Consider the following 18362-nt stretch of genomic DNA (forward strand, 5'->3'; position numbering starts at 1 on the left):
TGGGAGATAAAATGAGCAGAGCGTGAGAAACAACGTCTATAATATTGCGAAAGGATAGCGGAGTCAGGGAGGACTTAATTGTGCAGAGCAGCAGGGAGGAGTAGAGTGGAGAAGAGAAGGAGAGTGGTCGACGAAGAGGAAGACCGGAAGCAAAACGAGAAGGACCGCGAGATCAGCTGAACGAGAAGAGGGCAGAAGAAAAGCGGAAGTAGGCCATCCTGACTGTGGGAGAGGGCGATGCCCTCACCATAGAAAAATTGCGCCTGACATTTTAGACGGAGTGTTTTAATTGAGACGTGCATATTTTGAAATCGAGTGGGACAGAAGTGGACGGCGAGCTGGGGAAGAAAGCAAGTAAGTTGACTAGAGTGAGGAGACTGAAAACGGACCTCAGGAAAAGAGCGGATACCTGGGGGGGTCTAGACCCAGCCCAGGGACAAAGCAAAGCCTAACAATGACAAAAAAAGTAGACAAGGAATGGCAGGCGAATATAGAAGCTGCGATAGAGACATTAGAGAAGAAAGTTATGGAGGGGAATAAAGAAATATATGATGCAATTCAGAAATCACAGCAAGCTTTACTCAAAGACATAAAAGACTCTATAGGTACAGAAATAGCTGGAATGGCGAAAAATATAGAGGCTATTAAAACGGAGCTGCAGACTACCAATAAGAAGGTGGAAGAGATGGAGAAGAGAACAGATGACCTCGCCTGTAACTTAAAGGCTGAAAATCGAGAATTGAAAGAGAGAATGATAATGATGGAATGTAAAATTTCGGATAAGGAACTGAGGTTCCGAGGAATTCCGGAACGAAAGGAGCAGACCCCCCCTCCCAAGAACAAATTGTAGAGATTCTGTCAGAATATGCATATAGAGTCAATTCGTTTTACGCCCAGCAAAAGTTTGCCTAGAGATATGATTGTCCAGCTGATAACTAAGAGGCTGAAGGAAGAAATGCTCAAGAAGCACTATGAAAAACCTCTGACAGTAGATGGAAATAAAGTGAGGATCATGAAGGAAATCTCAAAGAAGATTCTACAGGCAAGAAAGAAATATCAGGAGCTAACACAAAAGCTCAGATTAAAGAATATAAGATATAGATGGGAGTTGCCTGAAGGGTTAAGTTTTGAATTTAAAGATGTGAGAGTTGTGATTAAGACTTGCCAGGATATGGATTTGTTCTTGTTGGAAAATGACAGAGACTTGCCAAAAATCAGCAGAAAATGAATATGGAATATAAATTGATTTTATGGAATATAAACGGATTTAATTCTCCCCAGAAACGCAAAAATGTTTTTCATTGGCTAGAAAAACAAAATTGTAATATAATTTGTCTCCAGGAAACCCATATTAAAGTCCAAGATGTTAAATATTTGAAAAATCGGAAAGTGGGGCAAGAGTATTATGCAGCGGCCAAACAAAAGAAAAGAGGAGTTGTGATATATATCAAAGAGCAACTTCAACCCAGCTTGGTGGACAAAGATGTGAATGGGAGATATGTAATGGTGGAATTTATGTTTAATGCCAAAAAGACATTGATATTGGGAATATATGCTCCAAATGGGGTGAAGGAAGAGTTCTTTAAAGAAATTATCACAAGATTGGATCAACCTGTATACGACCAGATGTTACTGACTGGAGATTTTAATGCTGTAGTGGACTTGAAATTGGACAGGAAATCTGATCAGACTAAAATTAAGTCAGGGAAATTGCCGAAATCCTTTTTTGAATTGATTAAACAAGAGAGCCTAGAGGATATTTGGAGGAGAAGAAATGAGAAGGTAAGAGATTATACGTACTTTTCATCAAGACATCAGTCCTTTTCAAGGATTGATATGATTTGGGTAACTAAAGATATATCTATTTGGACTAAAGACATTGATATCTTGCCGAGAACAAGATCAGATTGCAGTCCTTTATTATGGACAGTGGTAACGGGGAGGAAAAAATGGAAATGGAGATTAAATGAGGATCTTTTGCAAATACAAGAAAACGTAGAGTTTTTGCAAAAAGAAACCTATCACTATATTCAGAGCAATTTAAATCAACAAGTTCGAACCAGCGAAGTTTGGGATGCATATAAAGCAGTAATGAGAGGTTTACTTATGGACAAATGCGAGAGATAAGAAGAAAAAATAAAAAAAATAAAAGAGATATATGAGAACATAAAGGAAAAGGAAAATTTTTTGAAAAAGAAGCCAGGGAAAAAGAAATTACAACAAGAAGTTAAAATATTACAAGAACAAGTGAGGGCCATGGAAAATAAAAAGTTGGAATGGAAGTTGAAAATATTAAAACAGAAAACATTTGAAGGAGCCAATAAACCAGAGAAATATTTGGCGTGGCAACTGAAGAAGAGAAGGGAGAAGATTATAAATAAGATAATAGATGACGGGAAGGAACTGACTCAACGACGACAAATAGAAAGAGCTTTCTATAAATATTATGCTAAATTATATCAAGAAAAGAAGGTGGACGGGAAGGAAGTGGATCGATATTTGCAGCTGGTGAATTTACCAACGGTGCCCATAGATATAAAGGAGAAATTAAATGCAGAGATAACAGAAGAGGAAATTGCAAAAGCGATTGAAACAATGAAATTAGGTAAAGCACCAGGTCCTGATGGTAGAACGGCCAAGTTCTACAAAAAATTGAAATTTGACTTAGTGAAGATGTTACAGAAAGTGATGAATGGAATTTTGAAGGGAGAGGAGATACCTAATACATGGAAAGAAGCTTCTATATCATTGATACCTAAAGAACAACAAGATTTGGAGAACGTAAAGAACTATAGGCCAATTTCCTTGTTAAATAATGATTACAAAATATTTGCAAAAATTCTAGCAGAAAGGCTCAAAACATGGCTAATACAATATGTAGATGAGGAACAAGTGGGTTTTTTGCCAAACAGACAAATAAAGGACAATTTAAGAATGGTATTAAATGCAGTGGAATACTATGATAAACATCCAGAAAAAGAAGTGGCTTTATTTTTTGTAGATGCGGAAAAGGCCTTTGACAATTTGAACTGGCAGTTTATGTTAGCAATGATGGAGAAGATGGACATGGGACAAAACTTTGTGCAAGCGGTAACAGCGATTTATAATGATCAGAGAGCAACAATATTGGTAAATGATGGGACAACAGAGAAAATTGATGTAAGGAAAGGTACGAGACAAGGCTGTCCGCTCTCACCATTGCTATTTGTTATGACATTGGAGGTATTACTGAGACAAATGAGGGAAGATAAAGAAATCAGAGGCCTACGAACAAAGGGCTTTTCATATAAGTTAAGGGCATTTGCAGACGATGTTATGTTTATTGTGGAAGACCCATTGCAAACTATGCCCAAGTTGTTAGAAAAAATAAAGGAGTTTGGAGAACTAGCAGGTTTCTACTTAAATAAGAGTAAATCTAAATTAATCTGCAAAAACATGACAAAAAGGAACCAACAACAGTTGATGGAAGAAACAGGTTGTGAGGCAGCTCCAAAAACAAAGTACCTGGGAATTGAGATAACATCTAAAAACACAGACTTGTTTAAAAACAAGTATGAAAAGCTATGGCAACAAATAGAAAAGGACATGTTGAAATGGAATAAACTGAGTTTGTCATGGATGGGACGTATAGCGGTAATTAAAATGAATGTATTGCCGAGAATGATGTTTTTACTACAAACTATTCCAATAGTAAAAGACAAAAAGCAATTTGACAAGTGGCAAAGAAAGATATCAGAATTTGTCTGGGCTGGAAAGAAACCTAGAGTTAAAATGAAAGTGCTTCAAGATTTAAGAGAAAGAGGCGGTATGCAGTTACCAAATCTACAACTATATCATGATGCAGTGTGTTTCACGTGGCTTAGAGACTGGGTAGTTTTGAAGAATCATAAAACTTTAGCACTAGAAGGGCATAATAAAGTCTACGGATGGCACGCTTACCTATGGTATAATAAGGCTAAAGTAGACTCAATGTTTCAGCACCACTATTTGAGATGGAGCCTCCTTAATATTTGGACAAAATACAAGAAATATATAAGTGAAGAAACCCCACTATGGATTGTACCAGCAGAAGTTGTGAATCCAAAAACTGAACTGAAAGGACGAGATTGGTTAATGTATAAAGAAATCCTGAAGGCAAACTATTTGATCAACCCTTTAGATATGGGCGGTTCCAGTATATGCAAATTAAAGGCTTATATGAAACTGATCGTAAAAAAAACAGGATTTAGAGCTAAAAATTCAGAATTGGAAGAGTTATTGCTAGAAGGAGACAGAAAATTGATTACAAAATTATACAAGCTGCTTTTAAAATGGTATACAGAAGATGAATCAGTTAAAGTTCAAATGATCAAATGGGCAAAAAATTGTAACGGAAATTACGATGGAGGCGTGGGAATATCTTTGGAAGAGTACCTTAAAAATATCAGCATGCACGGCAGTGAGAGAAAATATATACAAAATGATGTATAGATGGTACTTAACTCCGAAAAAGTTAGCGTTTAGTAATAATCAAATGTCAGATAAGTGCTGGAAATGTAAACAACATGAGGGTTCATTTTATCATATGTGGTGGACCTGTGACAAAGCTAAGGCTTATTGGGCAAAAATTGTAGAGATAATGTCAGAGATTTTACAGAAAAAGATCAATCAAAATCCAGAAATGTTATTGCTATGTTTGAATTTAGAGAAGTATGATTGTAAAGATAGAATAATGATATTTTATATGGTAACGGCAGCCAGAATAATTTATGCACAGTACTGGAAGAAAGAAGAGACACCCAAAATGGAAGACTGGATCCAGAAAGTTCTTGCGATGGTGGAAATGGACAAGCTGACGAGATGTTTGAAGGAGGAAGAACCAAATGACTTTTGGGGGGTCTGGGAGAAGTTTAAAAACTATTTAGAGAAAAATTGGGATTTAAGGGGGAAGCTGTGGTCTTTTGAAAACATTTGAGTTGTTAAGAATAGTAAATGTCTTTACTTATAGATGGACAATTGGGTAAGAATTATTAAATAGAGTTAATAGAAAGTCTAATGAGTTATATGTTAAGAATTAGAATGGAGAGGGATATCAGGATCAGGGGGACGTCAAAAGCTGCTGGAAGTCAATCAGGATAAAGGGGTTAGGGAGGGGGTGGGTAAATGTAGGGTAGTTTACTGGTGTTAATTAAGATATTTTATAATGTTGAAATTAACGATGAATTGTTGTAATTATACATGTATCCATCCAATAAAAGTTTATAAAAAAGAAAAAAAAGAAATGACAATAGGTGTCATTCATAGCAGAACAAATGAGTTTGCTTGTTACCAAAACTTCAGTGAAGGTGCCTTTGTGAGTTATTAAAGGCAACATTAATTTAACTAAACACTCAATAGCCCCCTCTGAAACTCCTTTTTTCCAATACCATGGGTTGCTTAGTCTTCATTGCTCAGCCCATGAATCTTGAAAGAGGGACTGAAAAGGACTGGGAGGCGAGATACCTGAGGATGCTGGGCATACTCACCCAAAGTGATTGGGGCAGAGGTGCTCGTGATGGGGGCAGGTGTGCTTGTGGTGGGGGTGGTAGTGGTGGTTGTCCCAGGCGGTGTGACTTCTGTAGGAAGAGAATGGCATCTCTTCTTTTATTTGGGCTGATAGCACCCCCAGAGTCAGAGAAAACAACAACAGCACACACAAACTCACACAGAGACACACTGTTCCAGAGAGAGGGGCTTTCCACCACTGCCTAAAGTGGTTTGAGGTGAGGGCTGGGGCAGAAGATCCCCAGGGAAAGTGAATCCTTGAAAGCATCAATGTACCCTGCATGTTCAGGGTTGGTGCATGGCTGGTCCTAGTAGCTTACACAGGTCATAGAGAAGGTGGATGTCTGTCCGGGGAATGTTGGGCTCCCCCTCTGAACCTCCTTTTTTCCAGAACCTACTTTAATCACTGCTCAGAAACCAAAGCGCATGCAAATAAACTTTGGTGTGCCTTTTTATTATTTATTTTCTTTGTGTATACCCCACCTTTCCTTGTGGTTTTCCTGGCCCCAACCCCTCTAATCCCTTCAGCCTCCTGACTGCCTTTGGAGTGAATCATTTCTAGGTTTCAAATGTGAGTGTCTGGCCTGGTCTCTGGGGGGTTACACAGAAATCGCTTAGGCGGGGTACCTTCTACTGGAAGTTTTGTCGGTTCTGTAGATGGCGTCGGTGTCGAGGTAGAATTGGAGGCAGCTGGAAGACGGAACAAAGTGTCACAAAGAGAGAGAAACTCGGTCCACTGAGTCCCTTGGCCAAATCATACATCCCTACGTCTATCTCCAGGACACTTTTCTATAGTTTTTAGGCAGAAGTCCGTTTTCCACCCAATACTTGACTGAAAAGCAACTTTGGGTCCCTCTTATGCTGTGTGTGACCCTAGAGAATGCTGCTGGCGGTGGAGAGTGCCCTCAAGTCATAGCTGACTTATGGTGACCCCTGGTGGGATTTTCATGGCAAGAGACTAAGAGAGGTGCTTTGCCATTTGCCTGCCTCTGCAACCCTGGTCTTCGCTGGAGGCCTTCCATCTAATTACTAACCGAGGCTGACCCTGCTTAGCTTCTGAGATCTGACGAGATCAGAATGCTGGTAATGTGAGAGGAATCGAGGCACAAATTCTCCCTTGCGTTTCCGTCCTTGAAGGAGTCTGTTTGTGAGCAGAGGATGTGCCCTCTCCTATAGAAGGGCCCCAGCAAGGCTATCACCTGTTCCTACTGTTAAGGTTGCAAACCTATGATATATTTACACTGAAGCGGGGAAAGCCAGTTTGGTGTAATGGGTAAGAGCGCAGGACTCTTATCTGGAGAGCCGGGTTTGATTCCCCACTCCTCCACTTGAAGCCAGCTGGGTGACCTTGGGTCAGTCACAGCTCTCTCAGAGCTCTCTCAGCCCCACCCACCTCACAGGGTGTTTTGTTGTGGGGATAATAATGACATACTTTGTAAACCGCTTTGAGTGGGTCTTAAGTCATCCTGAAGGGCGATATATAAATCGAATGTTTTTATTATTATTATTAAAATGGAAAGGAGCAGGACTGTGATTTGGAGGCTTGTGTCCTTGATACGTTTAAGCCCAGTCATAAAAGAGGACAAAATCATTTCCATCAGGTCAACGTAACTGCTCTGTGGTGATGAGCACCCTAATTCTATGCATGTTTGTTCACATGTTGGGATTGTATGCCGTCTATTGGCATGAAATAAATAAATAAAAACAACGTTCAATTTCTATACCACCCTCCAGGTCAACTTAACGCCCACTCAGAGCAGTTTACAAAGTGTGTTGTTATTATCCTCACAACAAACACCCTGTGAGGTGGGTGTGGCTGAGAGAGCTCTGGAAGAGCTGTGACTGACCCAAGGTCACCCAGCTGGCTTCAAACGGAGGAGTGGGGGATCAAACCCAGTTCTCCAGAATATAATTCTGCCACTCTTAACCACTGCACGAAACTGGCACTCAAACTGGCAAATATTGTCACCTGACTGCCTGCTGTTCGACTATGCTTAAGGTTGTCAGATATTCCACAATGCCTAGAATGATCCCGTAGAAGGTTTGGAGACATGCTGTAGAATATTATGGGCATGATTCCCCACAAAGTTCTCTGATGGAAGCCAAACTGAAACAAACGGGCACCATCCAACAGAAAACGGAGGCTCATGCGCCACTCAGTTTCCTTCCATTTAGTTGTTATTGTGATGGTACACCTCCCGGTGGCCCAGGCCCTAGCAATCTTATTTCTGGTTGATTTACTTAGTATTATTGGAAGTTGCAAGCCACTCTACCGCCCACACCATTTCCACTCACCACACGTGGTATCCTTCCACCAGTCGCCAAGATTCACACCGCCAAGCTCACAAGCGGCGGCGTACGCGCCCAAACTTTTGCAGAGCTGCCCGTTGTGTCCCTCCATGGCGCACTGGTCGTAGACGCAGCTTTCAAAGTACAGCTGAGGGGGGATGTTCCAGTGGCAGGCCGCAAAAGGCCCCGTGGAGGACAGAATCACCTTGCAGAGCTCCTGGAAGACACGCTCCTGCGTGGAGTTGCAGGGCGGAGGGGCCGGGCCAGGGGGATCGCACCTGGGAGAGGAAGGAATACAAAACAAAGCACCTTCAGCTCTGGAGAGTGCTGAGAAACGACACGTCTTATTTCAATAAGACACGTCTTATTACTTCCAATAATACTTATTTCAAAGGGACAGGACAGATGTGTCCCACTCTAAAAATGGCAGCGTTCTTGTTGTCAAGGAGAATGAGGATCTTGTGGAATCAGGGCACCGTATTGAGGATAAGGGGAACATGCCCTCAGAAGGGACCTCTTCTTCAGTTGGTGAGCAGGTTTCCTTTCGCATCAAGGAACCATCCCTGGGTGGGGCGGGAGGGAGGCTCTTGGTAGTTGGTGATTCGATCCTTAGACAAGTAGATAGCTGGGTGGCACAACCGCGTTCTGACCGTATGGTGACTTGCCTGCCTGGTGCGAAGGTAGCGGACATTACGCGTGTTATAGATAGGCTGGTAGATAGTGCTGGGGAAGAGTCAGCGGTCGTGGTCCATGTTGGAACCAACGATGTTGGGAAATGCAGTCGTGAGGTCTTGGAACAAAAATTTAGGCTGTTAGGCAGGAGACTCAAGGCCAGGACCTCCAAGGTAGCCTTCTCAGAAGTGCTACCTGTTCCACGCGCAGGGCCAGAGAGACAAACGCAGATCAGGAGTCTCAATGCGTGGATGAGACGATGGTGTAGGGAGGAAGGGTTCAAGTTTGTTAGGCACTGGGATTCTTTTTGGGACAAGCGGGAGCTGTACAAGAGAGACGGTCTCCACTTGTCCCGAGAAGGAACCCAGCTGCTGGCACTTAAAATCAAAAAGGTGGCAGAGCAGTTTTTAAACTAAATGCTAGGGGAAAGCCGACAAGAGATAAAGTGTCTCTGGTTCAGGATGGTTCATCTCAGAGAGATGAAGGGCTAGGTATAACACTTCTACAGGGAGATAGATTAGAGTTGTCAACTGAGATGGAGACAAACAGTGCAGATGACCTAACTACGTCTCGAGGCAAAGTGTGCCGGGGAAGTTACAGGTGTTTATATACAAATGCTAGAAGTGTCCGAGGTAAAATTGGGGAGCTGGAATGTTTAGTGTTGGGCGAATCCATAGACATTGTGGGCATATCAGAAACTTGGTGGGATGAGGAAAATCAGTGGGACACGGTGATTCCTGGATATAAATTATATCGGAAGGATAGGGAGGGAAGGGTTGGTGGTGGGGTGGCTCTATATGTCAGAGAAGGTATACATTCCAGTAAGATTGAGAAGGTAACTGAATTAGATTCGCTTCTGGAAATGCTATGGGTTGAAATTACGGGCCCAAATGGAAACTTAACTGTGGGAGTTTGTTATCGCCCTCCAGATCAGAAAATAGAGGAGGATTATAAAATGATGACAGGATTAAAGATGGCTGCTAAACAAAAAAACTGTGTTGTAATGGGTGATTTTAACTACCCACACATTGACTGGGCCAATGGGTGTTCGAATCGGGGGAGAGAAAGTGAGTTTCTAGACTGTCTCAATGACTGTGCTATGGAACAGATGGTTACAGAACCTACTAGGGGAGAGGTGATCCTGGATTTGGTCCTCAGTAATGCTGAAGACCTGGTGAGAGATGTAAATGTGATTGCACCACTTGGGAACAGTGACCATAATGTTATTGAGTACAACATATGTATAAATAGGAAATTGCCAAATAAGACCAACACAGCCATGTTTAACTTCAAAAGGGGTAACTTTTCTGAGATGAGGGGGTACGTGAAGAAGAAACTGAAAGGGAAAGTAAAAAAGGTCAAAACACTTGGGGAATCTTGGAGACTATTTAAAACTACAATCCTGGAAGCTCAAATTAAATATATACCGCTGGTTAGGAAAGGCACAAATAGGTTTAGGAAAAGGCCAGCATGGTTAACAAGCAATGTAATAGAAGCTGTAAAAGGTAAAAAGGATTCTTTTAGGCAGTGGAAAACTAGTCGGAGTGAGGTTGATAAAAAGGAGCATAAGCTGTGGCAAAAAAAGTGCAAGTCTGTGATCAGACAGGCAAAAAGGGAATATGAGGAGCATATTGCAAAGAACATAAAGAAAAACAATAAACAATTCTTTAAATATATTAGAAGTAGGAAACCAGCTAGGGAGGCCGTGGGGCCCTTGGATGACCAAGGCGTAAAAGGATTACTAAAGGGTGATAGGGAAATGGCCGAGAAGCTGAATGCGTTCTTTGCTTCTGTCTTCACTGTGGAAGATAAGAAGTGCATGCCCACTCCGGAAGCACTGACTTTGGGAGGGGTTTTGAAAGACCTGAGTCACATTGAGGTGACGAGAGAGGAGGTTATGCGACTGCTAGATAATTTAAAAACTGATAAATCACCGGGCCCAGATGGCATACATCCAAGAGTTCTGAAAGAACTCAAGTGTGAACTTGTAGATCTCCTCACAAAAATATGTAATCTGTCATTAAACTCTGCATCTGTTCCTGAGGACTGGAAGGTAGCTAATGTTGTCCCCATCTTTAAAAAAGGTTCCAGGGGAGATCCGGGAAATTACAGGCCAGTCAGCCTGACGTCAATACCGGGTAAGTTGGTGGAAACTATTATCAAAAATAAAATTAGTGGGCACATTGATGACCAAAAGCTGATGAGGAAAACTCAGCATGGGTTCTGTAAGGGAAGATCTTGTCTCACCAATCTGTTAGAGTTCTTTGAGGGAGTGAACAAACAAGTGGACAAGGGAGACCCGATAGATATTGTTTATCTTGACTTCCAGAAAGCTTTTGACAAAGTTCCTCATCAAAGGCTCCTAAGTAAGCTCAGTAGCTATGGGATAAAGGGCCAAGTCCTCTTGTGGATCGAAAACTGGCTAATTAATAGGAAACAGAGAGTGAGCATAAACGGGCACTTCTCACAGTGGAGGGTGGTGAGCAGTGGGGTGCCACAGGGGTCGGTATTGGGTCCAATGCTTTTTAACTTGTTTATTAATGATTTGGAATTGGGATTAAGCAGTGAAGTGGCTAAATTTGCAGATGACACGAAATTGTTCAGGGTGGTGAAAGCCAGAGAGGATTGTGAGGCACTCCAAAGGGATCTGTTGAGGCTAGAAGAGTGGGCATCCATGTGGCAAATGAGGTTCAATGTAGCCAAGTGCAAAGTAATGCACATTGGAACCAAAAATCCAAAATATAAATACAAGTTGATGGGGTCTGAACTGGCGGAGACTGACCAAGAGAGAGATCTTGGAGTCATGATAGATAACTCACTAAAAACGTCAGCACAGTGTGCGACTGCCATAAAAAAAGCTAATGCTATGCTAGGGGTTATTAGGAAAGGGATTGAAAACAAATCAGCCGGTATCATAATGCCTCTGTATAAATCGATGGTGAGGCCTCATTTGGAGTACTGTGTACAGTTCTGGTCGCCACACCTTAAAAAAGATATCATAGCACTGGAAAAAGTACAGAGAAGGGCAACTAAAATGATTAAAGGGTTGGAACACTTTCCCTATGAGGAAAGATTGAGGCGCTTGGGGCTCTTTAGCCTGGAGAAAAGACGACTGAGGGGAGACATGATAGAGGTTTACAAGATAATGCACGGGTTAGAGAAGGTCGAGAAAGATGTGTTTTTCTCCCTTTCTCACAATACAAGAACTCGTGGGCACTCTATGAAATTATTGAGCAGTCGGGTTAGAACAGATAGAAGAAAATACTACTTTACACAAAGGGTGATAAACACATGGAATTCGTTGCCACAGGAGGTGGTGGCAGCTACAAGCATTGCCAGCTTCAAGAGGGGGCTGGACAAATATATGGAGCAGAGGTCCATCAGTGGCTATTAGCCACAGGAGATAGATGGTATTCTCTTTGTGGGGAGGTGGTGCTCTGTTGTCTTGGTGCTGGAAGGAAGGCAGTGGGAGGGCTTCTGGTGTCCTGGCCTCACTGACAGTCCTTTAGATGGCACTGGATTTCTAGCCACTGTGTGTGACAGAATGTTGGACTGGATGGGCCACTGGCCTGATCCAACATGGCTTTGCTTATGTTCTTATGTTCTTATGTTTCATCCTGTGTTAATGTAACCCGTGTCATTTCCTCTTTTGACACTGTATTTCTATTAAGAGGCTGGAAGTTGGAGCCTAGGGAGCAAAAGGGCACACAGCATGGACAGTTTGTAAAGTTGCTCCTATATTACCAAGTGCCTCATGTTCTCTACCAGCCTGCATTAAGCTACAAAACAGACTGGGGGCGAGACAGTGAACCACAGAGAGACCCCCTATGGAGAGCCAAACGAGAAGTTTCCAGGAGCGGAATGGCTAGCCTACTTGGGCCGTAGATTTAAGACTCCTCACTCAGGGCCTTTCATAGCCAAATTGAGAAGACTGGACACTATACGTGTGAGAGCAATGGAACCTTGGGATCTAGGAGAGGAAAACCAGAGCTTTCCCAAGAAGATAGAAATTGACAAACAGTATTTGGCAACGGGCCTGGGACATCCTGCCGCACTTACGTCCAGTGGTCATCCATCACCCTCCAGCTGTTGCCGAAGGCATTGGGGTCATGTTCCAAGGTGCCGTCCGGCCGTCGGAAATCGTCCAGCTGGCTTCCGGAGTAGGTGCCGCACAGCCCGCACAGGTGACCCTTGTGCCTTTCGTCCACCTGGACAAATAGCTCTTGGTCACCATCAAACTTCACCAGGAGGCCAAGGGGGCTGCGGACGACCACATAAGGAGGTCTCTCCTCAACTACTGTCCCCAGATGCAAGCTCACAGGGATGCTGACTCTCACGCCATTCACCTTGAGAAAGGGGGAGAAAAGGGACTCGGTCAACTGCAGAGCAGAAATGATGACCCAACAGGGCACTAGCTGTGGGCTTCATGTTACTGGAGCAAAACACATAGCAGTCAGCTTGTGTGGGCAGACACACACAGCAGTGATCCCCCAAAATCACATGGCCACCTTCCTATGGCTCTCCAGTGTCATACTCACATAGACCTCCCTGCTCTTTCTCAGAGCAATATGCAGGTTCTGAAAGGAGACAGCCACCGAGTTGAGAGCTGTCCAGGCTGCACTCCAACGATATTCATTCCTGGTCGTCACAGAGAAGTGCTGAGAGGAGTTTGCACAGGTCTCCACTGCTGTGTAGTTGCACCCGCCCTGGAAATGGTACAGCTTCCCATCAAAGGTGATGTAGTGCGGGTCCCCGTAGATGTGGCAGTGGGCCGTGTTTGGTGGGTAGCAGCTCTGGATCCCATTCTGCACCTTGCAGATTTGTTCTGGTGGGCAGGTCTCATTGCCACAAATTAAATTACCGTTTCCTGTGCAGCGGCAGCGACCCAGACAGTCCTGTATCCAGAAGGTTTCCCCTTTCTTGGGAGACAGGCGACAAACAAGGATTAGACACGTGGATCACCTCTACGAGCTACAAAGAATGCGACCCTTTAAACACCAAATATTCTGAAACACGCACAGGTACAAACCTCATAATACTTGTCTTCCACCAGGCAGCCACAGTCCGCCACAGACACACAGTCTCCCCCGCTAAGAACGAACCCTTCACGGCACTCGCAGTCTTCCACGCAAGGCTTGCTGCAGTTCTTTGGGGCCAGCGGGTTGGAACATGTTGCTGGACAAGCGCTGGCACACGAGTTGTAATAGCTATTGGAAGGGCAGGGGATTGCTGGAAACCAAACCGATAGCTACGGTCACTTTAGGAAGCTTTAGCTGCATTCCCAAGGTTTCTTTATTAGATTTAAAGGTGATTTCCCATTGCAAATTTGTCAAAGGGGCTTGCAGTATTTTAAAAACACTGTCAGACAGCTCTCTCTCTATCAGCCCACCTCCATCTATTTCCTCACGGAAAAGCTCAGCCCTGATCCTCACCCCCGGAGACAGCAGGGATTGAACCAGTGTCCTGTTCTACGTGCAAACCCGGGGCTCTACACAACGGGCCTATGACGCCTCCGCTTCCATCTCCTCATACATTCTCCTGGTTCTCCCAAATAAGGCGGATTGCAAGAAACACCTCCATGGTGTCAGGTTTTTCCTGATCTGTTGGCCGAATAGCTAAGAAAGAGACAATAACTGGCAGTCAGCCCTGAACTGCCTACTCTGATGTGGTATTCCCCCTTCACCTGGCAGAAAGGGGGGATAATGTGGAGAGTCACCACCAACATTTTCTGGAAAAGGCAGAGGTTTGCCCGTGAAAATCCTGAGCGGCATTTCTTCAAAACAACATCTCCATCTCATCCATTAGAGCCTTTCTGGAGAACTACTCACGGCAGAAAGTGGCATTCCTCCAGCTGGGAAGGGTCACCCCAGCTCTTTGACACGCGTCTGCGTAGGTCCCCAGAGCACTGCAGAGAGTCTGATGGCTGCCATGCAAGGCACACAGGTCAAAGACGCAGCTCTCGAAAAAGCTCTCTGGATTGATCACAGTGTGGCAGGCTGCAAAAGGCGCTTCAGTGCTCGTTAGCAGTCCGCAGAAGGCGTCTGTCTTGTAGACGTCCTCTTGCTGTGTGGTGCAGGGAGGCTCCGTCTCTGGAGAGTCGCAATACGGATCATCATATTCGGCGCCTACAATTTTCCAGCTCTTTCCCAGCTCATTGGAATTCTTGGCTTGCCGCCCGTCGGGCATCATGTAGTCATCCTGCCTGCGAGCGTTGAAGTTCCCGCACATTCCGCAAGTCAGGTTGGCGTAGGTGGTGGGCACCCGTATTTCCACCGAGTGATCCGTGTCGTAGGAGACAGTCAACCGGAAGTCCGTCTCCAGAATAACGTAGCGTCCGCTCCTGCTCACGGCCACTGAGCCATTAGCCGTGCTGACTGGAAGGGTTGTCCACAGCTTGTTGACCTAAAGGCAGAACCAACCATTAGAAACAGAGGAAGGCTGGAATCCCCGTAGGTATCGGCGAAGCAGTGACATTGGGTCCGCGTGCGACATCTGCCTGGCAGTTCTTGCTGAGAACCCCTAAGAGAGATTTTATCATTTTGTTGATTTTATTTACTTTATTTATAAACCCCCTTTCTCACTGAGACTCAGGGTGGATTACACAGTGTAAGTCCCTTAGATTAGGGGCTGGGACACTGAAGAAGCTCGTCAATAGGATAAGGCAGCAGAAATGTGAAAACAAGCAGAAATCTGATGCAGAGCTGCAAAATAACGCTGAAAGGGAGTGTAAGCAGATTGATGTGGCATATTAAGCAATAGATATTGAGCAAACTGAGCAAAAGAGTGATCAAATGAAGGCGAGAAGCTGATGGCTCTGTTGGTACAGAAACCCTAAACTGTGTGGTTCCAGAGCACCACCTTGAGCGCCTAGACCCTGGACTGTTGAGGACTGAAAATAACTCTTTTTTGTTCAGTGCACAGGGGAGCTGCCTGGCCAGACCTAATCTCTTTTGGACAAAGGATCAACCGGTTTGGGCCAGACCTACATTTTGTCATGGAACTAGAGAGGCATTCCTAGGGTGGAACCACCCTGTAATAATTCTCTGATTGGTAGCTGTAGCCTCTGACATCAAAGATGGAGCTTTACCACCCTATTGGCTAGGCTCTCTGGTCAATCTTATATAGAGGGCTGACTTAGGTCAGTTTCCATTGCCCAGAAATATCTGGGAGGTCTGGACGTCTCTTTGTCCCCACTTCAGAACTGTGTGACCTCAGGAGACTCCAGAAGTTGGCCAGGGGCTAAGGACTCTTCTATTACATCCTTACTGCTAGTACTCTCTACCTGCTCTCAGGAACCTGCTACAATCTAGGTAAAGCATACTTAGCTGAGTTAGACCAACTTGATAGCTTTTATTTGTGAGGCTATGTGCTCTGTGACAGGCAGCTCCTTCTCCGTTTTGTGTTTTATCCCCTTTCCTACCCCTTTCGAATCCAACCATCATCTCCCCTCTTTTTTCTATAATAAGCCTGGTTGCAATTCAAAGAGCCTAAAAGTACTGAATAATATTGTCTTTCCTGTCAAAGAAACAGGAGCATGTGGAGGAAACAGCCTGACAAGTTGCAGGGGAATTTGGAGAGAAAACAACTGCAGTTTCTCAACACTTTTATTGTTACTGAGCAGTGAAGACAGGAGAAGGCGCCCACATTGAGCCCAAATCGCCCTCCATAGGAATCCCGCCACTTACCAGTATGTGACTTGGCCGGTTTTTGAGGATCTCTATGTGCTGCCCGTAAACCTCCACCAAGACCCTTTGGACGTAAGACACCGAGGGGTTCCCGCGATTCTCATTTTTCGCCTCGATGTTGAAGTAGGGCAGCCTGGTGGAGTTGGCGCACACCTTTGCCAGGGTGTAGGTGCAGGTGCCCATGAAGTGGTGGGTCACTTTGTCAAAGGTGTTGTAATGAGGGTCGTTGTGTACTCGGCAGATCCCGAAAGTTTCAGGGTAGCAGCCTGGAACACCGTTCTGAATCCCGCAGAAGGTATTTTTGGGGCAGGACGCGCTGAAGCACTCCAGGTTGCTGCCTCGACTGGGGCACTTGCATTTGGAGGAGCAGGTGTCGTCAGTCCAGAATTCCGAGAGCACCGGATAGTGTTTGCCCTCATGCCAGCATCCGCAGAGCCGGCTTGGAACACACTTGCCGTTGTTGAGAAGGAAGCCGCTGTCACAGGCGCACCCCTCCACGCACGGCAGGCTGCAGGTGGAGGGAGCAGTGGGCTCCACGCAAGTGGCAGGACAGGCGATTGCGCAGGATTCATAGTGGCTGTTGGGAGGGCAGGAGATGGCTGTGGAAAGGAAGCGGATCTGTGTGAGGTCTCAGGAAACTGTCCATCATTCCCAAAGACTGACCCATTCCCCCATCCCTCTCTTCGAGGGTCAAAGTGCTTGCTGAGTCTGAGGGCTGCTTCCCACATTACAGGCTTCAAGGGTTCGTATCAGGCATGAAGTGGGAATCCAAGACACTCAAGCATCGTCCGAGAATGCTAATAAGGGAACTGAGATGGGCCCCAGTTCCCTGTTGCCTCAGGGACAAATGCAGAGTAAGCTGAACCATATCTGTACCTTGCGGGGCAGGATGTAAGAATAATTTTGGGGTAGACACTTGGGTACCAGATTCCGATCCATCCCTTCCCCTGCCTCAGCCAGTTTAGTGTCACTGAAGTTTCTTCTGCTGAAAGATCTGACGCTACCAGGGATGAATAAGGAGCAGACTGGCATCAGAGTGCCAAGCAGCCAGTCCTCTTTTTAAGTGATGACGTGCCTGACGGCAAATGAACATCACGCCTTTCCACTCGCTCTCAAGTGCTATGGAGACTAGAAGGTGGATCCCCATTGCTGGGCAGCGGCATCAGCTTCTTTGCTCAGAAGGAACGCTGTTGAGCCTTACAGCAGTCAATCCATCCCAAATCCCCAAGGGAGAATTTTAACGGGGCAAAGAACTTTTGAAATGTGCCTCCATGTTCTTCTCAGCCCTGGTTTAAACCTCTCTGGCTTACACAAGTATTCGACAGGCCCTTTTGCTTGGGTGGCTGGGGGACAACCTTGATGAAAAGCACCTGCCCCTCTCAACTATCTTGGCTCAGCTTGGCTTCCTCCCTGTCCCATCTGTACAGCCCCTTCTGTCAACAATGCCTCTGCGCTGGTGGTTCCTCGGAACTTACGACAGAAAGTTTCATTCCTCCAGGATTCGACACGGATCCCCAGTGACCGGCAGGCGTCTGCGTAGGACTGGAGACTCTTGCAAAGGGAATCACGATCCAGGTGCAGCTCGCACTGATCATAAATGCAGCTGCTAAAGTGTGCGACGGGGTCCAAGGTGCCGTGGCAATGTCTGAAGGGTCCTGCCGCATCCGTGATGAGTCCACAGAAGGTGCTGCTCTGGGCGACTTGCTTCTCGTCCTCAGTGCAGGCGGGATCGGAGCCTGTGCCTGAAGAACAACTGAGAGACAAAACTCCAGGTTGCTGGATGAATTGACCGTCAATGTGTTAAGAACAATACCGGCAGCTGCAAGGCATAGGACTGACCTGGTGAGGTTGGAAACTTGCCAGCTGTTCCCCAGGCTGGTGGAATCTGGCTCCAGCTCTCCACCAGGGTTCAGGAAATCATCTCGGGGGTTCCCATTGTAGTTCCCGCACAACCCGCAAACACGACCCTTGTAAGGACTTGGGAGCGTCACCTCCACTTGGTGGTCTCCGTCAAACTTGACTCTCAGTCCGAAGTCTGTAGAGACCACCGTGTAGAAGCCGCTGGATGAGATCTGTACGCCATGAATCGGTGTGCTGGGCACAACTTCCCGTTTCCCGTTCACCTGGAGACAGAATCAGACATGGGCTTTGGATGGCTGTTGCTACCGGTATCCTTGCTTGTCATTCATTCTC

The 18362-nt window shown here is 45.2% G+C and overlaps 1 protein-coding gene across 1 annotated transcript in view; it reads right to left on the reverse strand.

Moving 5' to 3' along the window:
- Positions 1-18362, reverse strand: part of LOC129331947 (IgGFc-binding protein-like) — a 127712-nt gene that overhangs the window by 90514 nt on the left and 18836 nt on the right. Inside the window, exons 12-21 of the mRNA XM_054982643.1 lie at positions 18009-18292; positions 17645-17922; positions 16170-16768; positions 14313-14886; positions 13514-13713; positions 13023-13403; positions 12544-12830; positions 7819-8090; positions 6151-6213; positions 5505-5594 (exon numbers count right to left, since the gene is read on the reverse strand). Of these exons, the coding sequence (XP_054838618.1) occupies positions 5505-5594; positions 6151-6213; positions 7819-8090; positions 12544-12830; positions 13023-13403; positions 13514-13713; positions 14313-14886; positions 16170-16768; positions 17645-17922; positions 18009-18292 (3028 nt within the window). The remainder of the gene's footprint in view (positions 1-5504; positions 5595-6150; positions 6214-7818; positions 8091-12543; positions 12831-13022; positions 13404-13513; positions 13714-14312; positions 14887-16169; positions 16769-17644; positions 17923-18008; positions 18293-18362) is intronic.

The sequence above is a fragment of the Eublepharis macularius genome, chromosome 6, assembly GCF_028583425.1.
Source record: "Eublepharis macularius isolate TG4126 chromosome 6, MPM_Emac_v1.0, whole genome shotgun sequence".
NCBI lineage: Eukaryota > Metazoa > Chordata > Lepidosauria > Squamata > Eublepharidae > Eublepharis > Eublepharis macularius.